Consider the following 18,618-nt stretch of genomic DNA (forward strand, 5'->3'; position numbering starts at 1 on the left):
GAGCTCAATTTCGTGTCTCATAACAAAGGGTCTGAATTTGTTATGTAAATAAGGTATTTCTGTTTAATTTTTTTTATACATTTGCAAGAATTTCTAAAAACATGTTTTCGATTTCTCATTATGGGGTATTGTGTGTAGATTGAGGAGAAAAATACAATTAATCAAATTTAGAATAAAGCTGTAACATAACAAAATATGGAAAATGTCAAGGGGTCTGAATATTTTCCAAATGCACTGTATGTGGGCCGGCAGGTAGCCTAGTGGTTAGAGACAGGTAGCCTAGTGGTTAGAGCGTCGGGCCAGTAACCGAAAGGTTGCTAGATAGAATCCCTGAGCTGACAAGGTAAAAATCTGTCATTCTGCCCCTGAACAAGGCAGTCAACCCACTGTTCCTAGGCCATCATTGTAAATAAGAATTTGTTCTTAACTGACTTGCCTAGTTAAATAAAGGTTAAAAAAATGTTGCTTTTTATAACGGGTTCTTCAGTCTGAACTACTCTCTCAGCTTGGCCGTTTGACTGTGGAAATCTAGGGCTCGACGTGACATGTTTGAACTCTCGGCTGGTAGAAAAGTCTTGACTCACAAAACATTTCTTGACTCACAAGCTGTCTTCCATTGTTGGGGCACAAAACGTTGAGCACCCCATTCCTTGCGAAGATCGACTTAGTGCTGCAATTATGTGTTTACTTGCTGTCCCACTGAACTTGGAGATTTCTGGGTATTTTGTAGTAATCCACACATAGTAGAAATTCTGTGTCATTGTAATGGAAGAGGTCCACTCTAACTTTGGCCCAAGCTTTCTCTTATATTGGATGGGACATGAGCGGCTGTTTGGTTGTTGTTTTTGTGTTTGTTGCAGACTGCACATTTTGTTACATCTTCAATCTGTTTAGCCATGCCTGGCCAGAACAGAACATCCCTTGCTCGTTCCTTACATTTTACAATTCCCATGTATGCTTCATGGATTTTTCAGATTTCTTCTCATTTTCTGAGGGACAACAAGTTTTAACTTTTGAACAGCAGTCCATCTGAGTATTCAAGTCCTCTCTGAAGGTGCAGTGGTGCTGTATTTCCTTTGCAACTTTCCCTCTAGTGTCTGGCCATTCTTTTAAAACTGTTTCTGTGACCAGTTTTAACTCTTCACCTTCTGCTTTAGCTGTTTTGAATTGCAGCAGTTTCTCCTCTGAAACAGGAGGTTTTTGATCGATGTAGTTTACATCCAGCTCACCATCCAGCAATTTCTCTCTCTAATCCTTCAGGTATGCTCGGCTCAGTGCATCAGCCACGTGTATCTCCTTTCCTGGTTTGTTAGTCACATGTAGACTGTGTCTCTGTAGTCTCATCAGCATTCTCTGCAGTCTGGCTGGTACTTTCTGGAGCGACTTCTTGAAGATTGTTTCCAAGGGTTTGAGGTCTGACTCCACCTGGATCTGTTTTTCATACAGGTATTGATGAAACTTCTTGCAGCCATACACTATCGCCGTTAGCTCTTTTTCAATTTGAGCGTATCTCTTTTGAGAGTCTGTGAGGGATCTTGACCCGTATGCGATTGGCTGACCATCTTACAGGATCACAGCTCCCAAGCCTTCTGAGCTTGCATCCACAGATAGTCATGGTTTTTTAATTAATTTTTTTACATCATAGTACTTTAACACTGGCGCATTGCTGACAAGCTAATCAAATGGCTATTTGCATTGCCCCCCCCCCCCCCCTTTTACGCTGCTGCTACTCTGTTTATTATATATGCATAGTCACTTTAACTCTACCTACATGTACATATTATCTCGACTAACCGGTGCCCCCACACATTAACTCTGTATCGGTACCCTCTGTATATAGCCTCGCTACTGTTATTTTACTGCTGCTTTTTAATTATTTGTAACTTTAATTTTATATTTTTTTACTTATCTATTTTGTACTGAACACATTATTCTTAACTGCATTGTGGTTAAGGTCTTGTAAGTAAGCATTTCACTGTAAGGTACCTTTTGTATTCGGCGCATGTAACAAATTTGATTTGATTTTAAGTGTTTTCATGCTTTTGAAGCTCTGTTCATGTGCAGAGTCCAAGTCCCACTGAATGTCTCCTTCCAGCAGTTGTCTCAGTGGTGCGCTGACATCTGAGAGATTTGGGATGAACTTTGTGATATACTGCAACATTCCCATGAACCTCTGAAGCGCTGCTTTGTCCTCTGGCCCTGGCCTTTCTTGTATTGCTCCGACCTATTCGGAAGCTGGTTTCAGGTCTTCTTTGCTTAACACATGTCCAATGTAGAGAATTTCTGTCATTCTGATTTTGCATTTGTCCATATTCAATTTCAAGTTGATGCTTCTCAGTCTGTCTAGCAGCTATCTCAGTCTCCGGTCGTGCTGCTCTGTGTCATCACCCAAGACAAGAATGTCATCCATGATGTTTACGACACCTTTCAGACCTTTCGAATGCGGTGCGAGGCACCTCTGGAGCGGACGCGATTCCAAACAGCAGTCTCTTGAATGAATACCTCCCAAATGGCGTATTGACGTGTAGTTAGGAGCTCTCTTCATCCAGTTGGATTTCCACATTATTTATTACGAGATTTTGTGAATTATTTTTCCCAAAAACAATGCTTTTAGTTTTTGAAATATTTAGGACTAACTTATTCCTTGCCACCCATTCTGAAAACAACTGCATCTCTTTAAGTGCTGCAGTGATTTAACTCGCTGTAGTAGCTGATGTGTATACTGTTGAGTCATCCGCATACATAAATACGCATACATTATTCAAAGCCAGTGGAATGTCATTGGTAAAGAATGAAAAAAGTAAGGGGCCTAGACAGCTGCCCAGGGGAATTCCTGATTTTACCTGGATTATGTTGGAGAGGCTTCCATTAAAGATCACCCTCTGTGTTCTGTTAGACAGGTAACTCTTTATCTACAATATAGCAGAGGGACTAAAGCCATAATACAAGTTTTTCCAGCAGCAGACTGTCAAAAGCCTAAGTGAAATCTAACAAAATAGCTCCTACAATCTTTTTATTATCAATTTCTCTGAGCCAATCATCAGTCATTTGTGTAAGTTCCGTGCTTGTTGAATGTCCTTCCTTATAGGCATGTTGAAAGTCTGTCAGTTTGTTTACAGAAAATTGCATTGTATCTGGTCAAACAGGCTGACTGATCGGCTATTTGAGCCAGAAAAGGGGGCTTTACTATTCTTGGGTAGACAACAATTTTTTCACCTCTTCCACACTAACTTTACGGATTTCAAAATTACAATGCTTGTCTTTCATAATTTGATCAGTTATATTTGGATGTGTAGTATCAGTGTTTTTTTGCTGGCATGTCATGCCTAAGTTTGCTAATCTTGCCAATGAAACAAATCATTAAAGTAATTGGCAATATCAGTGGGTTTTGTGATGAATGAGCCATCTGATTCAATGAATGATTTGCCTTTTTGCCCAAAATTTAATTTAAGGTGCTCCAAAGTGTTTTATAATTTTTTATATAATTTATCTTTGTGTAATAGTATAGTTTCTTCTTTTTATTCAGTTGGATATGAAGAAAATGATGAGAGATATTAGAAATGTGCGTTGGAGAATGATGAAGTGAGAATTGTATAAGTAAACATAGACTTTCTCAGGAGCAAGAATAACATTGGCTTGGAGTCTGAAAAGGACAGGGGGAATCTTGGAGCTATGTCTTAGTTTATGGGGATTCCAAATGTGATGGAATGAGGAACCAGAGCAGTTTCATTGGTTACATAATCATACCGTAGTTCTGTATTCTTGGTTGATGTACTACACAGCAACAGATTGCTGGGATGGACGCTTCGAAAGTTATGAATTGTAAATAAAATGTATCACTAGCTAGGTTTCCATGCAACTGGCGACAGTTTTTCATGCAAATATTCTAAAATCTGCATTAAAAACAATATGGCATTTTTCCAACAGAGATGTTTCCATCAAATGGACTTGTTGCAGATGTCTCTGTGTGCTGAGGTATAGCACATATAAATACCTTTTGCGGTTAAATTCCCATGTACACATTTTCAACTCTACTGATGGTTTTCTCAAATACAATAATTGCGTTATATAGCGAGTATGCCACTCTGGTATTGGCACGTGCGCACTAGCCAACAGCGCTATCTACGTGTTGTTGGCTAGAGCGCACATATAGACCATGATGAGTTTATTTTTATTATTATTATGGACAAAAGAGTGAGATTGTCAAATGGCAGCCAAGCATCGATTATCATGTTACCAGAAAGAAAACTGGATATTTATTGGAAAGGAGCATCAAGCTCATCACTTTTCACTTTCACAACCCTGTGAAGTTCATCATTTGTTTAGTCTGTAGCCTAATAAACTGCATGCTTTCCCGACGAGTGTAGTGGGAGGACCACCCAACATGTTATCGCGCGACTCCAAATTTACTTTGATATGATGGTTATTATATCAATATTTGCGCATAAAAGCGTTTCCAACGACATTTATCGCATAATACATTTTTACCGAGAAAGATCCCACTTTGTCTAGCATATTGTTTTGTCGACATTTTGAAAAGTTTACAGAAAAATGTTCTGTTTCCATCAGCCGTGTCATTAAAAAATTTTTATCTGACATGTACTTTACTCGCATAAATGGTTGATGAAAAGCTATTCTGGAGTGTGGCCTATGCTACATGTCTGTTAATTTCCCCTCGTTCCTTTCTTTTTTATGACTACTCTACATGCTGTGGCCATAGTTTATTATGTTGCCATGGGGAGGTGGGGCAGAGAGTCCCGTGTAAAAGACAGTTCAGTATCGATGTCAGTTGGCCTGAGCTCAAACGTGACCTTTGGTAGGACATGGTTACCTGTACAAGGCCAGAGTACCATTTATCTGGTTGGGACGTCTGTACCCCATTGAAGTTTACATTTTAAATGGGTTAGGTAAGGGTTATGGTTAAGTTTAGGCTAGGGGTTAAGGTTAGGTTTAGGGTTTATGGTAGGGACATTCCAAGGAACCTGGATAGCACTGACACTCTTAGTGGGGTGGACTGACAGTTGATCAGTGTCATCTGAGGTTTGCTGTACTCAGGGTTGGGTAGGTTCCTTTCTAAATGTAATCCATTACAGTTACCTGTCACGAATTGTAATCAGAAATTTAACTTGTGGATTACCCAAACTCAGTAATGTAATCGGAATAGTTTCAGTTACTTTTGGATTACCTTCACCTTTGAGGCAATAGAAGAAGTCAAAAAGGTGCGTCATCAAAGTGGTCTCTGACTTGTAGTCAGACTCACTCAGTTGGAACAAATTTAAACTTGTACTTTTTGTCAATGCTGAATTTAATATCATTGAGAAAACACAGTACCAGTCAAAAGTTTGGACACTTACTCCTTCAATGTTTTTTCTTTATTTGTACTATTTTCTACATTGTAGAATAATAGTGAAGACATCAAAACTATGAAATAACACATATGTAATCATGTAGTAACCAAAAATGTGTTATAAAATACCCTTTGCCTTGATGATAGTTTGCACACTCTTGGAATTCTCTCAACCAGCTTCACCTGGAATAGTTTTCCAACAGTCTTGAAGGAGTTCCCATATATGCTGAGCACTTGTTGGCTGCTTTTCTTTCACTCTGCGGTCCGACTCATCCCAGACCATCTCAATTGGGTTGAGGTCAGGTGATTATGGAGACCAGGTCATCTGATGCAGCACTCCATCACTCTCTTTCTTGGTCAAATAGCCCTTACACAGCCTGGTGTGTTGGGTCATTGTCCTGCTGAAAAACAAATAATAGTCCTACTAAGTGCAAACCAGATGGGATGGCGTATCGCTGCAGAATTTTGTGGTAGCCATGCTGGTTAAGTGTGCCTTGAATTCTAAATAAATCACTGACAGTGTCACCAGCAAAGCACTCCCACACCATCACACCTCCTCCTCCATGCTTCACGGTGGGAAGCACACATTCGGAGATCATCAGTTCACCTACTCTGCATCTCACAAAGACACGGCGGTTGGAACCAAAAATCAAACATTTGGACTCATCAGACCAAAGTACAGATTTCCACCGGTCTAATGTCCATTGCTTGTGTTTCTTGGTCAAAGCAAGTCTCTTCGTCTTATTGGTGTCCTCCAGTAGTGGTTTCTTTGCAGCAATTCGACCATGAAGGCCTGATTCACCCAGTCTCCTCTGAACAGTTGATGTTGAGATGTGTCTGTTACTTGAACTCTGTGAAGCATTTATTTGGGCTGCATTTTCTGAGGCTGGTAACTGTAATTAACTTATCCTCTGCAGCAGAGGTAACTATGTCTTCCTTTCCTGTGGTGGTCCTCAAGAGAGCCAGTTTCATCATAGTGGTTGATGATTTGTGCGACTGCAATTTTCCGTATTGACTGACCTTCATGTCTTAAAGTAATGATGGACTGTCATTTCTCTTTGCTTATTTGAGCTGTACTTGCCATACTATGGACATGGTATTTTTTACCAAATAGGGCTATCTTCTGTATACCACCCCTACCTTGTCACAACACAACTGATTGGCTCAAACACATTATAAAGAAAATAAATTCCACAAATGAACTTTTAATAATGAACACCTGTTAATTGAAATACATTCCAGGTGACTACCTCATGAAGCTGGTTGCGAGAATGCCAAGAGTGTGCAAAGCTGTCAAGGCAAAGGGTGGCTACTTTGAAGAATCTCAAATATGAAATATTTAGATTTGTTTAACACTTTATTTGGTTACTACATGATTCCAAATGTGTTATTTCATAGTTTTGATGTCTTTACTATTATTCTACAATGTAGAAAATAGTAAAAATAAAGAAAAACCCTTGAATGAGTATGTGTGTCCAAACTTTTGACACGTACTGTATGTTTTTGCAAACATATTGTATGAATATAAAGGTAATCCAAGTAGCAATCATCTCTAGTTCTTCAAAAGTATCTGTAATCTGATCACAATATTTTGCTGCTAATGTAACTGATTACTTTTTTTGTAATCAGATTACATGTAATAAGTTACTCCCTAATCCTGGCTGTACTGAGTAGCCTACAATTGTTAGGTGTATAGTGGTTATCACTAGGGAGTGTTCTCAGACATGTAAGCCTGGTTAACGAGCTTAACTTTAATCACTGCTAGAGCAGTGGAGGCTGGTGGGAGGAGCTGTAGGAGGACAGGCTCATTGTAATGTCTGGAATGGAATCAATGGAATGGTATCAAACACATCTAACATATGGAAACCACACATTTGACTCTGTTCCATGTATTCCATTCCAGCCATTCGAATGAGTCCGTCGTCCTATATTTCCTCTCACCAGCCTCCACTGTGCTGCAGGCTTCTCATCTCTCCTGGCCCACCGATCACACAGTAAATTACTTTCTACAGCCATCTAGTGGCCATCAAAATTACTGCTAACTGCTTTAGGCTCTTCAATTGAAGACAGACAGTGAATTTATAACCTTTCTATCTAGTCCACTTGCTGGGGTCCGGAATCATCCCATGACCTTTGAGTCTGACATTTGAACAGAAAAAGCGAAGTAAAGGTAGACCTGCAGGGGCGGATTGACCATCTGGCATTTTGGGCAAATGCCAAATGTGCTGGTCAATTTTTTGCCTATTGGTCCTGTCTAACTTAATTTTTTTTCTTCACCTCTACAGATCAATGGTTGAGGGTTTGAAGCTCTATTCAATAAGACAAGGATGTAATGACACAGACCTGTCAGCCTAAATAATTTGCTGTTAGTTCCTTATTTTATTTTCATTTCTTTTCTCACTTTTGTTTCGATCATCTTTTCCTCTCTCACAATACTGTAGTATGGCTGAGCATGTTACGTGAGAGGAAGTACTCTTGCATGCTGTCAGGCTCCTAGCCACGGCTGACTGTAGCATTGCTGAGAATGTTACGTGAGAAGAAGTGACCTTGCAAGCCAGGCTCCTTTCCCACAACTGGTGAGGGACTTGAGAAACATTGGCCTGCGTGTGAGTAAATGTGTTTGATTCATGAACATAGCTGCCTAGTTTGATGTTTCCTGTGCAAGCAGTTGTAGACCAATCATGTAAAACTACTGCACGAATTTGTAGTTATTTTACCTTGTGTAGTCTGTCTCTAATAAACCTTAATATACAATTCTGAAAAGAAGGAGGTGGCAATTTCTGTACTTCTCACCAGGTGGTGGCACTCTCCTACCTCTTGTCCCTGCTATTCCATACTGTGTAAGGAAAAATCTGAGACTGATCAGAAAGTATACATTTGAAGGAATTCTCATCTACAAGACAGTCGTAAGATATATGCTAATAACTGTGTTAGGCCTATACAAACCATTTTAGCAGAGACATTCAGGGTTGGAGATGTGCATTGAATAGACAGGTAGGCATAGGGTCTACTGCATGGTCTCCCATTAGACCTTCACTGACCAGGAAAGTAACTGATGCTGGAGATGCATCCATTTATTTGATCAAAGGAAGGATTAGATATTGTTGGGCAAACAATGACATTTGAAGTGTAAGGCAAAGGGCAACATTTTCTCACGCTTTTCATTTTTCTAATTTAAGTAGGCCTGGGAAACATAATGGAATCTCTCATTACACACAAATCTACTCACCCATACTTACACTGACACCACAACACAAACTGCATACATCCACACCCACATAACATGCACACATGCATACTGACACCATACACACACACACACACACACACACACACACACACACACACACACACACACACACACACACACACACACACACACACACACACACACACACACACACACATGCTGCTGCTACTGTCTAATTTAGCCTGTTGCTTAGTCACTTTACCCCTACCTTTATGTACAGTACATACAGTAGCTACCTCAATTACCTCGTACCCCTGCACATACAGTAGACTCGTACTGGTACTCCCTAAATATAGCCATGTTATGTTCTACTCCCTAAATATAGCCATGTTATGTTCTACTCCCTAAATATAGCCATGTTATGTTCTACTCCCTAAATATAGCCATGTTATGTTCTACTCCCTAAATATAGCCATGTTATGTTCTACTCCCTAAATATAGCCATGTTATGTTCTACTCCCTAAATATAGCCATGTTATGTTCTACTCCCTATATATAGCCATGTTATGTTCTACTCCCTATATATAGCCATGTTATGTTCTACTCCCTAAATATAGCCATGTTATTTTTATTTGTTATTCACTGTGTATTTATTCCTCATGTCACTGTTTCTATTTTATTTTATCTTTAACTCTGCATTGTTGGAAAAGGACCATTAAGTAAGCATTTCACTGTTAGTCTATACCTGTTGTCTAAGAAGCATGTGCCAAATACAATTAGATGTGATTACTAACCTAATTTAATACACAAACCACAGTTCATCAAAGCACACTGAAATAAAAATGTATGCAATTAAATAAACATTTATATATTTCTCTATACTCTTAATTCTCTCTCAAATATAGTATTGATTCTAGCATTACATAGATGTTAACAAATAAAACAAATAAACAAAGCTATTAGTGTAAAACAAACAAAAAAGTAAGATAATCAAATCAAATTTTATTCGTCACATGCTTCGGAAACAACAGGTGTGGAGTAACAGTGAAATGCTTACTTCCCAACAATGCAGAGAGAAAGAAAATAGAGAAATTATAGAAAAGTAAAACACATAATAATAATAGATACGCAATGAGTAACGATAATTTGGCAATATACAAGGGATACCAGTACCGAGTCGATGTGCAGGGTACTCGTGCGAGGTCATTGAGGAAGATATGTACTGTACATACAGTGACAGATAGTAAACAGTAGCAGCAGTGTATGAGTTGAGTCAAAGTTAGTGCAAAAAGGGTCAATGCAAATAGTCCGGGTAGCTATTTGGTTAACTACTGTATTTAACTAACAAGTGGGGGTGGGTTGTCAGAGGGTGCGACTGGAGCAAAGGAGATATACACATTTTGCAAAACAAACTCCTGGGGGTCTGCCTAGTTTTGGGGAGGGACAAAATGCGAGGGAACAGGAGGACTGAACAGAAAATAGTCCAACACATGGAGAGGGCATTTGGAATAGTTGAATGAATGACATATGGGCAAGTTTGAAAGTTGACAGACGAATTGAACAATGCGTGTTTTGCAAGTTATTCTTTTAAAATATTGATTTAGTTGGTTTTAGGGTAACGTATCATGATGTAACGTGGCTAGCCAGCTACAGTAGTTGAAGACTTTGAACAGAGAACACGATACAGTGGGACAGTGAGCGCTTTAGCTCGCAACACCTCAGTGAACTGAAGCAAGAACACTTCTCTTTCAGTTTATCTTTACTCTTCTTTACGCTATCGTCGAACTTGTCTTACATTTCACAGATAAGCTTGTTGCTAACGGTTTGATAACTGTCAAGTTTAACTTTTGTGGTTGTTGGACATGGTTTTCAATAACAGCTAGCTAGCTAAAAAGTTAGTCAGCCATCATTCATTTGTATTTTTCAACGTTGGACGGGACTGAATGTTCACCTTTGGGATACTTAACGTTACTGTCAGTAAACAGCAACAAGACAACATCAAAGTTGTATTTTAAACAAGAGACAATATGCAAAAGTTCAACTCGACACACACTAGTACTCTTCCTCGGGACGCTGAGCTTCAGCAGCGTTTAGCCGACAACGGGGGAGCCGGGGAGGCGATGAAGGAAAACGGCGCTGGGAAGAATCACATCCTTGCAGAACCTGCAGACAGTTCACTCTGTACCAAGAGAAAGATGCTGGTCGTCTTGGATGTTTTCTGTCTGTTTGTAGGTAAGAATTATGGTGAACCCCCATTTGCATATTATTTACCCTTTTAGCCTTTTTATTTGACTGAATCTCAATGTAGCAGCATGACATGATTGTCTGCTTTGCTTTAATTAAATGTTTTGCCTGTCTCAGTATTTCCATTTTATTTCCTAGGAAATATGCAGAGGTCAATATCATTAACATGAATATAATTAATAGTATGCATGCCACAGGATGGGCAATTATTGCACATAAATCTAGGACGGCTCTCACATGTTGTCCAAGTGATGATAGACGACCATTTAATTAAACGCATTACATTTATTAGCACAAGTAGTTAAGGAGAAGAACCAACGGCAAAGTGCAACAGGTCTAGCAGTTCAACAGGTCACAATGCAAGAATAAGTCCTTTCAAAAGCCAATTCAGCACTTAACCAAAAGGGCAAAAAGGAGTTTGTCTGTATTCCAAGCTAAGCACTGAAGAAAAGCTGGCAGGAGTGTTGTCCCGGGATATTCTTGAGTTCCCATGACAACCATCCATGGGGTTCTCAAGAAAAGAACATTAGAATAAAACATGTTGCTACCCCTTCCCTGCTTGTGTTCAAATTACATTTGTTCATTGTTTGCCTTGCTTCACTACAGCATTATCCCTTGCCAAGTATCTAAACTCCACTGAGTTGAGCACATTCTAGAGCTTTTGAATTGAACCTCCAACTCCTAGTCGCTATACCTCGATACTTACCTTGTAGGCCTACCTATGTTTGTCCTTTGTTGCGTGCATTTCTTTGCTGAAATCCATACATTTTTTATAAAACGTTAATCAAATACAACCACAGATGTTTTCCTTGTTGAGATTCAATTGACATTCGCGGCTGAGTTGCCATCTTAGAGCACCAGCAATGAGGAAACAGTCAGTGGTTGTATTTGATTAACGTTGAATAAAACAAAAATGGATTCAGCAAACAAAGAAAGGCACGCAACAACAGAGGACAAACATAGGTACATGATTAGGGTTTAAGAATGACATTTTTTTTAAATTATTGACATATCGCGAGTCAGAGGTTCATTTAAGGAACTCTAGTCTGCACTCAACTCCATGGACAGTTGAGGTACTTGGCAACAATATCTGTAATGTGTGCAGCAAAGTTATTCTGCGAAATTATGAGGCTATTATATAATTCAATAAAGCATTAGATAATGGCCCTACAGTTTGAATGCTGATAGGGTTAGCAGTGTTAAGCCATAATGTGGAACATGAGGCAATCTGACAATCACAACGCACAAACACAGAGGGACTATTGGATTTCTACTTTGTGGTAGTTATCATTGGTTACTCCTCAACTAACATGAGTGAAACACAATTGTGTGCCTAACTACACCCCTGAAATGAAATGGGGTGTCGATCAGCCTCTCTGGTGCTGGCACTATGTGAAAGCAGGGAAGAGTGGTTTGTTTTGAAGTCGTTAACATGACACAAACAGGACTATAAGGCGGAACCCGTCCAGGCAGACAGACAGGTCTGCCAGCGCACCGTTGGCGCTTACGAGCTGCCTGTTGCTTCCCAGACAAACACACTGACAGACAGGTTCACTCTCACCGTACAGCCTGTTATTCCTCCTTGCCTGCAGGTATGCTATTGTCTCCTCTGCTAGGTAGCATGCTTGACACTCACCTAAGTGTTTAGGAAGTGGCTGGTAAGTGCCAGACAGAGACTGACTGCCCCAGAGTCAGAAGATGGGAAGGAAATATACTTTTTCAGTTCTTCTTAGCTCAGCCTAATGAGAACACGTGGGCTGGTGTTCACTTTCCTTATCCCTGACAGCTGGTTGCATTGCAACACTAGGATTAACTCAATCACCAGGTTGCATGCTTGAAAGAACATGAGTGAGAGGAAGTGAGAGATTTAGAAAGTGTCTTTTTAAAGTCTCTCAAGACAAAGGGCAGCATGGACTGCTTACCATCATCTTCCACAATTCACTACCATCATCTCTGGTATCATCATCTTCCCCCATTCACCACCATCACCTCTGGTATCATCATCTTCCCCCATTCACCACCATCATCTCTGGTATCATCATCTTCCCCCATTCACCACCATCACCTCTGGTATCATCATCTTCCCCCATTCACCACCATCACCTCTGGTATCATCATCTTCCCCCATTCACCACCATCACCTCTGGTATCATCATCTTCCCCCATTCACCACCATCATCTCTGGTATCATCATCTTCCCCCATTCATCACCTTCACCTCTGGTATCATTATCTTCCCCCATTCACCACCTTCACCTCTGGTATCATCATCTTCCCCCATTCACCACCTTCATCTCTGGTATCATCATCTTCCCCCATTCACCACCATCATCTCTGGTATCATCATCTTCCCCCATTCACCACCATCACCTCTGGTATCATCATCTTCCCCCATTCACCACCTTCACCTCTGGTATCATCATCTTCCCCCATTCACCACCATCATCTCTGGTATCATCATCTTCCCCCATTCACCACCATCACCTCTGGTATCATCATCTTCCCCCATTCACCACCTTCACCTCTGGTATCATCATCTTCCCCCATTCACCACCATCATCTCTGGTATCATCATCTTCCCCCATTCACCACCATCATCTCTGGTATCACCATCTTCCCCCATTCACCACCTTCACCTCTGGTATCATCATCTTCCCCCATTCACCACCATCATCTCTGGTATCACCATCTTCCCCCATTTACCACCTTCACCTCTGGTATCATCATCTTCCCCCATTCACCACCTTCACCTCTGGTATCATCATCTTCCCCCATTCACCACCATCACCTCTGGTATCATCATCTTCCCCCATTCACCACCTTCACCTCTGGTATCATCATCTTCCCCCATTCACCACCATCACCTCTGGCATCATCCTCTTCTGGCATCAGCCTTGTTAATTTAGTAGGAAGTAGGCAGTAGGAAGCTCTCTCATCCATTTATATGCAGATGATACAGTCTTATACTCAGCTGGCCCCTCCCCGGATTTTGTGTTAAATGCTCTACAACAAAGCTTGTTCTGAACACCTCCAAAACAAAGGTCATGTGGTTTGGTAAGAAGAATGCCACTCTTCCCACAGGTGTGATTACTACCTATGAGGGTTTAGAGCTTGTGATAGTCACCTCATACAAGTACTTGGGAGTATGGCTAGACAGTACACTGTCCTTCTCTCAGATCATATAAAATCTGCAGGTTAAAACCTCTCTAGGGTAGGTGGGACTAAATCGTCCCGCACTATACACATCAGAGCGCCAAATTTAAAACCACAAAATGTCATAATTCAAAGTTCTCAAACATAGGACTATTTTACACCATTTGAAAGATAAGACTCTCGTTAATCTAACCACATTGTCCGATTTCAAAAAGGCTTTACAGCGAAAGCAAAACATTAGATTATGTTAGGAGAATATATAGCCAGAAATAACCACACAGCCATTTTTCAAGCAAGCATATATGTCACAAAAAACAAAAACACAGTTAAATGCAGCACTAAACTTTGATGATATTCATCAGATGACACTCCTAGGACATTATGTTATACAATACATGCATGTTTTGTTCAATCAAGTTCATATTTATATCAAAAACCAGCTTTTTACATTAGCATGTGATGTTCAGAACTAGCAACTAGCACACACACCGCAAACTTCCGGTGAATTTACTTAATTACTCAGCATAAAACGTTCACAAAATACATAACAATTATTTTAAGAATTATAGATACAGACCTCCTTTATGCAATCGCTGTGTCAGATTTTAAAATAGCTTTTCGGTGAAAGCACATTTTGCAATATTCTGAGTAGATAGCCCGGCCATCACGGCTAGCTAATTTGACACCCACCAAGTTTGGCCCTCACCAAACTCAGATTTACTATAAGAAAAATTGGATTACCTTTGCTGTTCTTCGTCAGAATGCACACCCAGGACTTCTACTTCAACAACAAATGTTGTTTTAGTTCGAAATAATCCATAGTTACATTGAAATAGCTCCGTTTTGTTCCTGCGTTCAGGTCACAATCCGAAGGGTGACGCGCGAGCGCATTTCGTGACAAAAAAAATCTAAATATTCCATTACCGTACTTCGAAGCATGTCAAACGCTGTTTAAAATCAATTTTTATGCGATTTTTCTCATAAAATAGCGCTAATATTCCAACCGGGCGACGTTGTATTCATTCAAAGACTGAAAGAACAAAATGGAGAATTCACATGAACGCGCATCTCCAGTGTCACTGTCCCCAGCCTGACCAGTAACAAACTCTGCTGCTGTTCTTTGCCCAGAGACTGCAGACATCTCATTACACTTTCTGGCGCCTTCTGAGAGCCAGTGGAAGCCTTAGAAAATGTCACGTTACAGCACAGATGCTGTATTTTCGATAGAGAGGCTACAGAAGGACAATAAATTGTCAGACAGGGCGCTTCCTGTATGGAATCTTCTCAGGTTTTGGCCTGCCATATGAGTTCTGTTATACTCACAGACACCATTCAAACAGTTTTAGAAACTTTAGAGTGTTTTCTATCCAAATCTACTAATTATATGCATATTCTCATTTCTGGGCAAGAGTAGTAACCAGTTGAAATCGGGTACGTTTTTTATCCGGCCGTGCAAATACTGCCCCCTAGCCCCAACAGGTTAAAGTTAAATCTAGACTTGGTTTCCTCTATCGTAATCACTCCTCTTTCACCCCAGCTGACAAACTAACCCTTATTCAGATGACCATCCTACCCATACTAGATTACGGAGACATAATTTATAGATCAGCAGGTAAGGATGCTCTCGAGCGGCTAGATGTTCTTTACCATTCGGCCATCAGATTTGCCACCAATGCTCCTTATAGGACACATCACTGTACTCTATACTCCTCTGTAAACTGGTCATCTCTGTATACCCGTCGCAAGACCCACTGGTTGATGCTTATTGTAACGGCTATCGTAGAGAGGGGACCAAAGCGCAGCGTGTTGAGTGCTCATAATGATAATTTATTATAACTGAAAATACTGAAGCAAAATAACAAAGAGGAAAAAACGACAGCGCACAGTTCTGTCAGGTACAGAGACTAAATAAAAAACAACTTCCCACAAACACAGGTGAAAAAAAAAACGACTTAAGTATGATCTCCAATTAGAGACAACGAGGACCAGCTGCCTCTAATTGGAGATCAGCCCCCAAAAATCCTACATAGAAATAGAAAAACTAGAACTTAAACATAGAAATACAAAACATAGAAAAACACAAAACACCCCCTGTCACGCCCTGACCTACTCTACCATAGAAAATCACATCTTACTATGGTCAGGACGTGACACTTATTTATAAAACCCTCTTAGGCCTCACTCCCCCCTATTTGAGATATCTACTGCAGCCCTCATCCTCCACATACAGCACCCGTTCTGCCAGTCACATTCTGTTAAAGGTCCCCAAAGCACACACATCCCTGGGTCGCTCCTCTTTTCAGTTCGCTGCAGCTAGCGACTGGAACGAGCTGCAACAAACACTCAAACTGGACAGTTTTGTCTCCATCTCTTCATTCAAAGACTCAATCATGGACACTCTTACTGACAGTTGTGGCTGCTTTGTGTGATGCATTGTTGTCTCTACCTTCTTGCCCTTTGTGCTGTTGTCTGTGCCCAATAATGTTTGTACCATGTTTTGTGCTGCTACCATGTTGTGTTTCTACCGTGCTGTGTTGTCATGTGTTGCTGCCTTGCTATGTTGTTGTCTTAGGTCTCTCTTTATGTAGTGTTGTGTTGTCTCTCTTGTTGTAATGTGTGTTTTGTCCTATATTCATATGTTATTTTTATTTATTTATATATTTATTTATTTAAAAAATCCCTGTCCCTGCAGGAGGTATTTTGCCTTTTGGTAGACCGTCATTGTAAATTAGAATTTGTTCTTAAATGACTTGCCTAGTTAAATAAAGGTTAAATAAAATAAATAACAATAAAAATATACTTTTGGTTCTTTCTTGATAGATATGATTGGCGTCACTATCATCAGCTATATTGTGAATTAACAATATGCCTTGTCTCTAGTTGTCTCTGTCTCAACTCCAACAGTATGCCTTGTCTCTAGTTGTCTCTGTCTCAACTCCAACAGTATGTCGTGTCTCTAGTTGTCTCAACTCCAACAGTATGCCTTGTCTCTAGTTGTCTCTGTCTCAACTCCAACAGTATGTCGTGTCTCTAGTTGTCTCTGTCTCAACTCCAACAGTATGTCGTGTCTCTAGTTGTCTCTGTCTCAACTCCAACAGTATGTCGTGTCTCTAGTTGTCTCAACTCCAACAGTATGCCTTGTCTCTAGTTGTCTCTGTCTCAACTCCAACAGTATGTCGTATCTCTAGTTGTCTCCTCTCCAACAGTATGTCGTATCTCTAGTTGTCTCCTCTCCAACACTATGCCTTGTCTCTAGTTGTCTCCTCTCCAACAGTATGTCGTATCTCTAGTTGTCTCCTCTTCAACAGTATGTCGTATCTCTAGTTGTCTCAACTCCAACAGTATGCCTTGTCTCTAGTTGTCTCCTCTCCAACAGTATGCCTTGTCTCTAGTTGTCTCCTCTCCAACAGTATGTCGTATCTCTAGTTGTCTCCTCTCCAACAGTATGCCTTGTCTCTAGTTGTCTCTGTCTCAACTCCAACAGTATGTCGTATCTCTAGTTGCCTCCTCTCCAACAGTATGCCTTGTCTCTAGTTGTCTCCTCTCCAACAGTATGTCGTATCTCTAGTTGTCTCCTCTCCAACAGTATGTCGTATCTCTAGTTGTCTCCTCTCCAACAGTATGCCTTGTCTCTAGTTGTCTCAACTCCAACAGTATGCCTTGTCTCTAGTTGTCTCCTCTCCAACAGTATGCCTTGTCTCTAGTTGTCTCCACTCCAACAGTATGTCGTATCTCTAGTTGTCTCCTCTCCAACAGTATGCCTTGTCTCTAGTTGTCTCCTCTCCAACAGTATGTCGTATCTCTAGTTGTCTCCTCTCCAACAGTATGTCGTATCTCTAGTTGTCTCCTCTCCAACAGTATGTCGTATCTCTAGTTGTCTCCTCTCCAACAGTATGTCGTATCTCTAGTTGTCTCCTCTCCAACAGTATGCCTTGTCTCTAGTTGTCTCCTCTCCAACAGTATGCCTTGTCTCTAGTTGTCTCCTCTCCAACAGTATGCCTTGTCTCTAGTTGTCTCCTCTCCAACAGTATGTCATATCTCTAGTTGTCTCCTCTCCAACAGTATGTCTTGTCTCTAGTTGTCTCCTCTCCAACAGTATGTCATATCTCTAGTTGTCTCCTCTCCAACAATATGTCGTATCTCTAGTTGTCTCCTCTCCAACAGTATGTCTTGTCTCTAGTTGTCTCAACTCCAACAGTATGCCTTGTCTCTAGTTGTCTCCTCTCCAACAGTATGTCGTATCTCTAGTTGTCTCCTCTCCAACAGTATACCTTGTCTCTAGTTGTCGCCTCTCCAACAGTATGCCTTGTCTCTAGTTGTCTCCTCTCCAACAGTATGTCTTGTCTCTAGTTGTCTCCTCTCCAACAGTATGTCGTATCTCTAGTTGTCTCCTCTCCAACAGTATGCCTTGTCTCTAGTTGTCTCCTCTCCAACAGTATGTCGTATCTCTAGTTGTCTCCTCTCCAACAGTATGCCTTGTCTCTAGTTGTCTCCTCTCCAACAGTATGCCTTGTCTCTAGTTGTCTCCTCTCCAACAGTATGCCTTGTCTCTAGTTGTCTCCTCTCCAACAGTATGCCTTGTCTCTAGTTGTCTCCTCTCCAACAGTATGCCTTGTCTCTAGTTGTCTCCTCTCCAACAGTATGCCTTGTCTCTAGTTGTCTCCTCTCCAACAGTATGCCTTGTC

At 40.7% G+C, this 18,618-nt stretch overlaps 1 protein-coding gene across 1 annotated transcript in view; it reads left to right on the plus strand.

Moving 5' to 3' along the window:
* The first annotated feature begins 9,852 nt into the window (after positions 1 to 9,852).
* LOC123741710 (phospholipid phosphatase 3) overlaps positions 9,853 to 18,618 on the plus strand; it is a 32,455-nt gene continuing 23,689 nt past the window's right edge. Inside the window, exon 1 of the mRNA XM_045715412.2 lies at positions 9,853 to 10,769. Coding sequence (XP_045571368.1) covers positions 10,565 to 10,769 — 205 coding nt within the window. The 5' untranslated portion in view covers positions 9,853 to 10,564. The remainder of the gene's footprint in view (positions 10,770 to 18,618) is intronic.

The sequence above is a fragment of the Salmo salar genome, chromosome 03, assembly GCF_965601325.2.
Source record: "Salmo salar chromosome 03, fSalSal1, whole genome shotgun sequence".
Taxonomy (NCBI): domain Eukaryota; kingdom Metazoa; phylum Chordata; class Actinopteri; order Salmoniformes; family Salmonidae; genus Salmo; species Salmo salar.